The 11,632-nt window shown below is 42.9% G+C and overlaps 1 protein-coding gene across 1 annotated transcript; it reads left to right on the plus strand.

Annotated features, from left to right (window-relative positions):
- The first annotated feature begins 813 nt into the window (after positions 1-813).
- Positions 814-11,239, plus strand: LOC139920502 (coagulation factor X). Its single transcript, XM_071910523.2, has 10 exons — positions 814-886; positions 1,574-1,764; positions 2,216-2,240; positions 3,378-3,491; positions 4,402-4,536; positions 6,554-6,843; positions 7,122-7,236; positions 7,518-7,714; positions 10,663-10,788; positions 10,997-11,239. The coding sequence occupies exons 1-10, from the start codon at positions 814-816 to the stop codon at positions 11,237-11,239; spliced, it is 1,509 nt and encodes a 502-aa protein (XP_071766624.2).
- The last annotated feature ends 393 nt before the right edge of the window (positions 11,240-11,632 follow it).

Genomic DNA, 11,632 nt, shown 5'->3' on the forward strand with positions numbered 1-11,632 from the left:
AGCTCGCGTCCCTCTACCTCTTCCTCAGGTTTGCTGAGTCGGCCTCCAGCGGCTCCATGTGACGGATCAGCTGTGTGGAAACGTTAGTGGAGGCTCGGTCTCCTGGCGGCGCTGCTGTGGTGCTTTGGAGGAAGCTTGTACTGTTTTGTGTTATGGGAAAATTGGAATTCAAGGAATGTTTTTATTTTATTTGTATTTATTCGCCCATTTCGGGGTCAGTGGTGTCAGTGTGGTTGCCATGGAGTCGGTCTGTTGTCTGAAGTGAGCGAGGTTTGGTCTTGTAGAGGAAGTTTATTCACTCTGACCAGCTGTATTCTGATTGACAAACTTTATTCTGAATCATACCAACTTAATTCTGATTGACGAACTTTATCCTGATTGAGAAGCTTTATTCTGATTGACAGGCTTTATTCTGATTAGCGAACTTTATTCTGAATCATACCAACTTTATTCTGATTAACGAGCTTTATTCTGATTAGCGAACTTCATTCTGAATCTGATCAGACGTTTTATATGGCGACAGCTCAGTGTAAAATGAAACCACTATTTGCTAGCGACAGAGCGTTCGTCCTGTCTTCATGTTTTGGATATCATGACCGTCTCGTGCCAAAACGTTTCCAGTGTTTGTTTTCCAAATCCACTTCCTGAACTGATTCCTCTGAGACAGCTGAACCGCTCTCCTCCACTGCACTCTCTTTTTGTCCCCTGAAGATCCAAAGTCCAAAGACAAAAAGGAAATTCCCGCACGCACAGGATCACCTCTGCATTGATTTATTTGTTGATGTTTACTCCTGTAGAGTTTCTGCAGGAGCCATGCTGCCGTCCAGAGCCTTGATCCTGCCGCTCTGCCTCCTGCTGTTCTGCTCTGTTCTGTTGGAGTGTAAAGGTGAGTCAGCAGAATAATAATATCATGTGCCAGAAAAACTAAGAAACACACACATCGACTCTCTGGGGACAAGAGGCCAATAACTGATAACTGATAAAAACATATAACAGTATTGTTAGCAGCAATAGTAGTAATAGCACTAGTACTAGTAGTAACAGTAGTAGTAGCAGTAACAGTAGTAGTAGTAGCAGTAGTACTAGTAGTAGTAGTAGCAGTAGTACTAGTATTAGTAGTAGCAGTAGTACTAGTAGTAGTAGTAGGAGTAATCCCGTAGTAATAGTAGTAGTAGCAGTAACAGTAGTAGTAGTAGTATCAGTAGTAATCCCGTAGAATTAGTAGTAGTAGTAACAATAGTATTGTAGTAGCAGTAGCAGTAGTAGTAGCAGTAGTAGTAGTAACAGTAGTAGTAGCAGTAACAGTAGTAGTAGCAGTAGTACTACTAGTAGTAGTAGCAGTAGTACTAGCAGTAGTAGTAGCAGTAGTACTAGTAGTAGTAGTAGGAGTAATCCCGTAGTAGTAGTAGTAGTATCAGTAATAATCCCGTAGAATTAGTAGTAGTAGTAACAATAGTATTATAGTAGCAGCAGTAGTAGCAGTAGACGTAGTAGTAGTAACAGTAGTATTAGTATTAGTAGTATTAGTATCAGTATTAGTATCAGTATCAGTATCAGTACCTGTGTGTTTCAGCTGGTGTTTCTCTGTCTCCAGTCTTTGTGGAGCGTCTCTCTGCAGCTCAGCTCCTCCGCTCCTCCAGGAGGCGCCGGGCCAACTCCTTCCTGCTGGAGGAGCTGCTGCCCGGCAGCCTGGAGAGGGAGTGCTACGAGGAGAGCTGCTCCCAGGAGGAGGCCGCCGAGATCTTCCAGACCCGGGAGAAGACGGTACGACACGCAGCGGGAGAAAAACATCAAACTCATAACACGTTATAAACATTATAAACTCTTTCTCTAGCCAGTTTGTGTATCGCTGTTTGGTTTTTGGTCATATAAGATATTTATGGCATGGTATAATATCTAAGATAAAAAAGGGGTTATCATGGCAATTAGGATATATTATATAAGTCAGAAAAAAAGGGGTAGGAACTGATAAGTGTGCACTTATACCTTCTCCTTTTCGATCATGTAGTATTATTATTATTACTATTATAAATTTACATTCTTGTATATTTCATCCAGTCAGGTCAACAGTAGAGTCAGCTTCACTTCCTAGATCACCAACATTACAAGCAACCAACAGAAAGGAGGTCAAGGGTCAGAGGTCACAGCAGCCAATAGATGGAACAAGAATTAACTCCAGCACTGCAACTATTTAACCTCATGTTCTCTTCCACAGTTGGAGTTTTGGTACAGGTATAAAAGTGAGTACATCAGCTGTTAGTTCACTCACCTTGATGAAGCAGGGAATACATTCAGAAGTAATCAACATTATTCCAATTTAACAGTCCAATGATTAAAAAAAAAAAAAAAAAGATTCCCAAAATTATTAGATTGAAACAATCAGTTACGTAATAACACCTCTACTACTACTACTACTACTTCTTCTACTACTACTACTACTACTACTACTACTACTACTGCTACTACTACTACTACTACTACTACTACTACCACTACTACTACTACTACTACTACTACTACTACTACTACTTCTACTACTACTACTACTTCTACTACTACTACTACTACTACTACTACTACTACTACTACTACTACTGCTACTGCTACTACTACTACTACTACTACCACTACTACTACTACTATTACTACTACTACTACTACTACTACTACTACTGCTACTGCTACTACTACTACTACTACTACCACTACTACTACTACTATTACTACTACTACTACTACTGCTACTGCTACTGCTACTACTACTTCTACTATTACTACTATTACTACTGCTACTGCTACTGCTACTACTACTTCTACTATTACTACTGCTACTGCTACTGCTGCTGCTACTAATAATAATCTATCTTTAGTTACGATTCCACTTGTCATTTTGATGTGATTTTTGAGGTCTGATTTTAAAGATGTGATTTTCTGAGATCTCATTGCTGTCTGTTCACACTTGGCATGTAAACCTGATCTGGATTCATTTAAACCTGATCTTGATTCATTTAAACCTGATCTGGATTCATTTAAACCTGATCTTGATTCATTTAAACTTGATCTTGATTCATTTAAACCTGATCTTGATTCATTTAAACCTGATCTGGATTCATTTAAACCTGATCTGGATTCATTTAATCCTGATCTGGATTCATTTAAACCTGATCTGGATTCATTTAAACCTGATCTGGATTCATTTAAACCTGATCTGGATTCATTTAAACCTGATCTGGATTCATTTAAACCTGATCTGGATTCATTTAAACCTGATCTGGATTCATTTAAACTTGATCTGGATTCATTTAAACCTGATCTGGATTCATTTAAACCTGATCTGGATAAGGAGTGTTGTGTTTGGGTGTTTCTCTGTGTTGTAGATCTGAATCCGTGTTGGACCAACCCCTGTCTGAACGGAGGCATCTGTACTCTGGATAGAGAGGACTTCCTGTGCCTCTGCCCCCCTCAGTACCACGGCAAGACCTGCGACACAGGTAGGAACACTCACTGTTATTATTATTGACATGATTATTATTTAAAGGATCAGTTCATTGATTTTGTTCCTATATACTGTATAATGACAGCTGACTGGAGACGATACTGTCTGTGGGTCCAGAGGAATTATACAGAGGAACAAAATCGCTGAATTTATCCTTTAACTTCTGTTTAAAGTGATAATCTGTGATATTCTTGTTTTCGTGATTTTGGCGACACTTTCGGTGATCAGCGGTCATTGCTTTGGTGTTTTGCATTCAGCGTTGCACTGACCTACATAATAATAAAGACACTGAATATAGACTGCGGCTAATAAACGACAGTGGAACCTACCAGTCCAAAAGAAAAAGAGCCACATCTTCATCGCTCCTCATCCTCCCTCCTCATCTTGGACTGTTTCTCATGTTGCGAAGGTGACGCTGATGTTCGCTCTAGTTTTGTTTCAGAGACGGTCGCTTTCCTTTTCAGCAGCTCGCCTTCTTCTGAGAGTTTGAGTTTCTGTAGGTTTTCTCTGTCTGTTCAGTCATGGTGGCTGTCGCTGCTCATGCTAACTACCCAGTTCTTCTTCTTCTGTTGATTCCAAACAAACCGGAAACGTAAAACGCAGGAAAGAGCGACCAGACTCCGGCTGTTCAGAACAGACAGAGGAGAAGCTTCATGAACTGGATATAGACTGGATCACTGTTGAGTTAGAGAGAGAGGAGCAGGACAGACAGTCAGAGGAAAATGTCATTATTAGAGATTACAGATTACAGATTATTACTTTATCTATGTTCAACCACCATGCAGTTTACCTGATCAACCTGGCTGCTGCTGTCCTGTCTGTCTGTCTGTCTGTCTGTCTGTCTGTGTCACTAACCTGTCTACCTGTGCATGTGTGTGTGTGTGTGTGTGTGTGTGTGTGTGTAGAGGTATTGGAGTGTCGCTATAGAAACGGAGGCTGTATGCAGTACTGTACAGACCAGATCAGCGGAGCAGGAGTCCAGTGTGGCTGTGCTGCTGGATACAAACTGGAGCCTGATGGACACAGCTGTAGTAAGACAGGTAATACTACTACTACTACTACTACTACTACTACTACTACTACTACTTCTGTAACTACTACTGCAACTACTACTACTAATGCTACTACTACTACTGCAACTACTACTACTACTACTACTGTAACTACTACTACTGCAACTTCTACTACCACCACTACTACTAATAATAATAATACTACTAGCTACTACTACTACTACTGCAAGTACTACTAATGCTACTACTACTACTGCAACTACTACTACTACTGCTGCAACCACTACTACTGCAACTAGTACTACTAATATTACTACTACTAATACTACTACTACTGCTCCTACTACTGCTACTTGTAGCAGTAGTCGGTGGGCGGAGCTGAGCCCGTGACGCGGTGACAGCATCCTTCCACAATAGCGTCGGGGAATGTTGATGGGAACTAGCAGGCAGCCTGAGAAGAGCCTGTCAAGCTTTCATCTGAATGAACTGAACCGGCCTTCAAGACGCTCGATCCAACTCTTCCTCACAGTTTTACATCATAAGCTTGCTAGCGTTCTGCTGCTAGCTGGACGGCTAGATTTGTTGTTGTTATGCATTGTCAAGGGAACAGATAGTGCAGAACAGAAGGGGAGGGAGCTGACTGCAGGATGTCCAAGGTGCCAACATCAGCTAAACTAAACTACTACTGCTTGACTCTGTTTAGCCAGTGTGGTTTCCAGCATCAGCCATGTTGGCTCCACAGTGCCGCTCCATGGCTGTTGCTATAGTGACTGGTGATTCTGTTATCCATGTTACCATGGTGATGTTATGGAGGACATTGTTCCAGATTTACAGCAATGCTTGTTAGTTCAACCTGGACTAACTCTGTCTATATATGGCTCTGGTCTAACTGGACTAACTCTGTCTATATATGGCTTTGGTCTAACTGGACTAACTCTGTCTATATATGGCTCTGGTCTAACTGGACTATCTCTGTCTATATATGGCTCTGGTCTAACTGGACTAACTCTGTCTATATATGGCTCTGGTCTAACTGGACTAACTGTCTATATGTGGCTCTGGTCTAACTCTGTCTATATATGGCTCTGGTCTAACTGGAGTAACACTGGACTAACTCTGTCTATATATGGCTCTGGTCTAACTGGACTAACTCTGTCTATATATGGCTCTGGTCTAACTGGACTAACTCTGTCTATATATGGCTCTGGTCTAACTGGACTATCTCTGTCTATATATGGCTCTGATCTAACTGGACTAACTCTGTCTATATATGGCTCTGGTCTAACTGGAGTAACACTGGACTAACTCTGTCTATATATGGCTCTGGTCTAACTGGACTAACTCTGTCTATATATGGCTCTGGTCTAACTGGAGTAACACTGGACTAACTCTGTCTATATATGGCTCTGGTCTAACTGGACTAACTCTGTCTATATATGGCTCTGGTCTAACTGGAGTAACACTGGACTAACTCTGTCTATATATGGCTCTGGTCTAACTGGACTAACTCTGTCTATATATGGCTCTGGTCTAACTGGACTATCTCTGTCTATATATGGCTCTGGTCTAACTGGACTAACTCTGTCTATATATGGCTCCGGTCTAACTGGACTAACTCTGTCTATATATGGCTCTGGTCTAACTGGACTATCTCTGTCTATATATGGCTCTGGTCTAACTGGACTAACTCTGTCTATATATGGCTCTGGTCTAACTGGACTAACTCTGTCTATATATGGCTCTGGTCTAACTGGACTAACTCTGTCTATATATGGCTCTGGTCTAACTGGACTAACTCTGTCTATATATGGCTCCGGTCTAACTGGACTAACTCTGTCTATATATGGCTCCGGTCTAACTGGACTAACTCTGTCTATATATGGCTCCGGTCTAACTGGACTAACTCTGTCTATATATGGCTCCGGTCTAACTGGACTATCTCTGTCTATATATGGCTCCGGTCTAACTGGACTAACTCTGTCTATATATGTCTCTGGTCTAACTGGACTAACTCTGTCTATATATGGCTCTTCTTTCCGTCCAGTGGACTTCCCCTGCGGCCAGAAGCAGAACGAGGCGTTTCACAGAGTCCGGTCTCTGTGGAGTCGCCCTCATCACATCAACGCCACCGTGTTGGATGACAACAGCTCTGACAGCAGGGTCAACACCACCGAGGAAGAGTGGCTGAACGTGAACCTAACCTCCGCACAGGGAGGAGGGAACGTGACGGAGCTGTGGGAGGAGGAGGAGGAGGAGGAGGAGGAAGGAGGTGACACTCTAAACCCCCGTATAGTGGGGGGGGTGCTGGAGAGGCAGGGGGGGAGTCCATGGCAGGTATGGAATCCGTTTTTGTTTTGTTTAATTTTGTTTTGTTTATTTTAATTTCATTTCATTTAATTCAATTTAGTTTTTGTTTTGTTTTGTTTTGTTTTATTTTGTTAAATTAAATTGAATTTATTTATACAGTTTTATAGTACAGTTTCATATATATATTTTTTTTATTTTATTTTATTTGACTTTTTTTAAAGCATGCCAGAGTTACAGAGACTATATTTTGTTTGTGTGTGTGTGTGTGTGTGTGTGTGTGTGTGTGTGTGCGTGTGTGTGTGCAGGTCCTGGTCCGCAGGTCGGATGGTTATGGTTTCTGTGGAGGAACTCTGGTTTCAGATCGCTGGGTCATCTCTGCTGCTCACTGCTTCCATGAAACTCCAGACCACGTCACTATAGGTGGGAACACTGTGTGTGTGTGTGTGTGTGTGTGTGTGTGTGTGTGTGTGTGTGTGTGTGTGTGTGTCAGTCCAAGGCTCTCTGTCTTGGAAAAGTTGAAAAACTTTTATTTTCATGGCTGATGTGTAGCATCAGAAATAAATCTTTCTTTCTTTCTTTCTTTCTTACATTTCTCAATCTTTCTCGCTTTCTGTCGCTCTTTTCTCTCTTTTTATTTCCGTTCTCTCATTATTTTTCTTTGTTACTTATTTTTCCTTCCTTCCTTCCCTCCCTCTCTCTAGGTGACTATGATAAGCGTCGTCCAGATCCTGGTGAACAGGTTATAAAGGTTCAGAAGGTCGTAGTTCATCCTCATTTCCACTCCTTCACCTTCGACAGCGACGTCGCTCTGCTGCTCCTCGCCCAGCCGGTCGTCTTCGGACCCGCCGCCATCCCCGCCTGCCTGCCGGACGCTCACCTCGCCCAGTACCTGCTGAGGGTAAATACAGGAGGGGCTACGGGAATTACTCACCACATGTTCCTCCGTCTGTCTGTCCTGCTCCTCTCTCTCTCTCTCTCTCTAACAGTGATCCAACCTATATCCAGGTCATAAATCTTCTCCTCTGTCTGTTCTAAACAGCCGGAGTCTGGTCGCTCTTTCCTGCCGCACAGGAAGTGATGCGTTTTACGTTTCCGGTTTGTTTGGAATAAACAGAAGAAGAAGAACTGGGTAGTTAGCATGAGCAGTGATAGCCACCATGGCTGAACAGACAGAGAGAAGAGAAACTCAAACTGCATCAACAGAAAATCCAAGCTCCGCCCACACTGTTTGATTGACAGGTGACACCACAGTGAGGCTGAGCACCTTGTGCTGTGGCATTGCAAAAGCAAAATGTTTACAAAACACACGCAGAGTGGAGCAACGCATCAATCGTGGATTATAGCTTTAAATAGCAAGTCGATTCTGTCAAACCCTCTGGTCTGGTCTGTCAGTGTGGAGGTTTCTTCATATCAGCAATCTAAAAGCATGTTGATATTGAAATATGTTGTAGGAGGCATCAACACATCTTGTTTGGTTTCATTTCACAAAAATCCATCCAGTATTATTTACATGAACGACAAAATTAGTTACTGAACTACATTACCCAGCATGCTTTTAGCTATCTGAAAGTTCCATCTCCCACAAAGGGAACTAGCTGTGGTAGCTAGCTAGCTAGCTGCAGCTTCACAGCTCCAGAGCTTCAGCTGCTTCATGTTGGAGTTCTGCATCGAGACAAAGTCTGTTCTGGAAGTTTCTACACCTAAAATAACAGAAAAGTCCAAATCGTCTAAAATCTCATGCTACGTAGCAGAGTTGTGGACTCGAGTCACATGACTTGAACTCGAGTCAGACTCGAGTCACAAATTTGATGACTTTAGACTCGACTTGACAAAATCCAAAAAGACTTGCAACTAGGGCTGCAGCTATCGATTATTTTAGTAATCGAGTATTCTACCGATTATTCCATCGATTAATCGAGTAATCGGATAAGAAATACTTTTGCTTTATTAAAGAGCAATAGTAAATATACAAAAGAGAAAAGCTGTCCGCACGAAGCTGTCCATACGACACTGATTTACTGAAAACGAGGTGAAATAATAATTATTATTGATATTTATTACTAGGCCTAAATATCATACAAGTTCATAAGACTGGCTAATGTACATTTATTTACTATGTTGAAGGGTTGCCCTACACCTGCTGACCCTACTCACTGCAATCAAACTAAACTGAATATACCTGCTGTATTGGACTGGTGCATTTTAGGCTCCAATTGCTACTTACACCACCTGATATTTTGCTTTCTGGGGTATTTTATGCATCACTGTGAGGGGAGTAGGTGTGTGTGTGTGTGTGTGTGTGTGCGTGTGTGTGTATGTGTGTGACTATCATAATAATAACATGAATGAAGCTCAGGCTTTCACAAATTGACTGCAGCATTTTATTTTCTGTGGTTATTTTCTTGAGCAAAACTTAGCTAACTTAGGGACATCATAACTAGCCACCATATTGATTTACGTTCTTAACTAGCCATTACATATAGCCATAATTCACGTGCATTCTTTACTAGCCTTCATCTCATCCCGTTTTAATATTAAGTGCTGACTCCGCCCACCCAGCCAGTTTCGGCGTACGCCGGTAGCAATTACAAGTGGACCCTATCCTACAGTCCCTGCTCTCAGCGGAGGGAGGGAGCTACACTGTGTGTGGGAAGCGCTGTGACCGTCAGACCTCTCTGGATTAGACAAGCAAGTAGAGAAAACCGGCATCAGCCGAACCAATTTATTGCCAAATGCTTTGGGATTCAACACATTAACATTGCTTCCCATGGTCAGAAAAAGTCGGCAGATTTGTCGCTAGTCGCTTTTGAGAAATAAAGTCGCCAGGGGGTCAAAGTCGCCAAGTTGGCAACACTGGATCCGAAACTTTGGACACTTTCTGTCGTTTTCTCTGGCCTGTCTCTTCTCTTCGCCCCTCGCTATTTTCTCTCTCTTTCTCCAGCGCGTTGTGCAACAGTAATAATCATCCGTGCGAATCACTGAGTGTGTATATGGTTATATGGATTAAACGAAGCTTCGATGCAAAGAATTTGCATCGATGATTTTTAGTAATCGAGTTTCTCGAGAAATCGTTTCAGCCCTACTTGCAACTCGACTTGGACTTTAACACCAATGACTCGTGACTTCACTTGGACTTGAGCCTTTTGACTTGAAAAGACTTGATACCTTCCCCCAAACCCAAAGATTAAAAAGTATGTTATTTAAAAAGTGTGCCACGAATCAATTCATTTCCTGAATCAACTAACGTTAACGCTGTTCATTCCCAGCAAGTCGACACTTCATTTCCCAGATCCACTTTGTTTGAACCAATCTGACAGCATCCAATCAAGTTGCAGGAGAGAACCATGAAGAAGTAACGTTACGTTACTGAGCGCCAGAAAAAATTATACCAAAGATAATTTCGTTCGCGTACAAAAACTACGCGCTGGTCAACCAAAAACTAATTGCAGTATGCAAAACATGCGGGTCGAAAATTACAGACGGAGATGCAACAACTTCCAACTTCGTTCGACATTTGAAGCTGCACAAAGAACGGTAAGTCGAGGCTAATATATTAACGTAATTAGCGAGCCAATGCTTAGCCAACGTTACAGCTACCCCCCTCCCCCACACACACACACACGTATGACTTGGTCCCACCTCTGCTGCGTAGAGACAGAGGAGAATCTCAACTCCATTTGTTGCTTTGTTTAGCAGCAGAAGACAGAAGACAGAATACTTTGTGGTCGATGGAACATCCTGTTAGCCACTTAGCTGCTGGTCAACAGGAAGACTTCAGCCTGCACTTCTGCTTCAGCTCACTATAAAACACAAGCAACAAAGATGATGTGTGGTGTGTGTGTCCAGGAGGACAACAGGGGCATGGTGACGGGCTGGGGGGCCACGCAGTACCTGGGTCGCTCCTCTCGGTTCCTCAGGAAGGTGGCGCTCCCGGTGGTCAGCCAGCACAACTGCATGCTCTCCACAGAACAGGTGATTCAGTTTTAATCAATTATTAAAAACGCAACCAGCAGATGGTGCAAGTTGTCACTTTCCCTCTTCACAGAAAAGAAAACAGATTTATTATGTCCATGATCTCACATATAAGCCAGAACTGTAAACCCTCTTTTCTCCACCGGCCGCTGATTCTGAGAGTCACCTACATGTAATCAATATAATGTATTTGTGCGTTCTGGACCAGGTGATCACTGACAACATGTTCTGTGCCGGCTACCTGGATGCCGATATCGACGCCTGCAGCGGGGACAGCGGGGGGCCGTTCGTCGTGAACTACAGAGGAACCTGGTTTCTCACCGGCGTGGTGAGCTGGGGGGAGAAATGTGCCGCGAAGGGGAAATACGGCGTCTACACCCGGCTGGGGAACTTCCTGGGCTGGATCCGAGACACCGTGGAGAAACAGGAAGCGAACGGCACCGAGAGCTGAGCGCCGCAGCGGCTCCGTCCTGACCTCCGGCAGCCTGTTACCCTGAACCTCAGATGTGGGCTAGTTTCAACGGAAATTCTCAAGTCTGTATCTTAAATTTAACAGTTGCACCAACTGAAATAATTGAAATGTAGACGTACGTTACAGCTGAACTGACACGACCCGTGCTACATGTGAAGTCTTCTGTACAGCAGCATCACTTTGATAGATGCTAACAAATACAGAGCGGCTTTCATCGGCAAAAACTGAAGAAAATAAATGATGTTTCTCCACTATTAGTGATAGAGCGAACTGCCTTAGACCGAACTACAAGCTTTTCCCCTGTTGAAATGAACTGAGGCACCACTAGATGTCGCTGTTGCTGTCTGTATTAGATCTAGCTGTAGAGTTATA

This window comes from Centroberyx gerrardi, chromosome 6 (assembly GCF_048128805.1).
Source record: "Centroberyx gerrardi isolate f3 chromosome 6, fCenGer3.hap1.cur.20231027, whole genome shotgun sequence".
Taxonomy (NCBI): Eukaryota; Metazoa; Chordata; class Actinopteri; order Beryciformes; family Berycidae; genus Centroberyx; species Centroberyx gerrardi.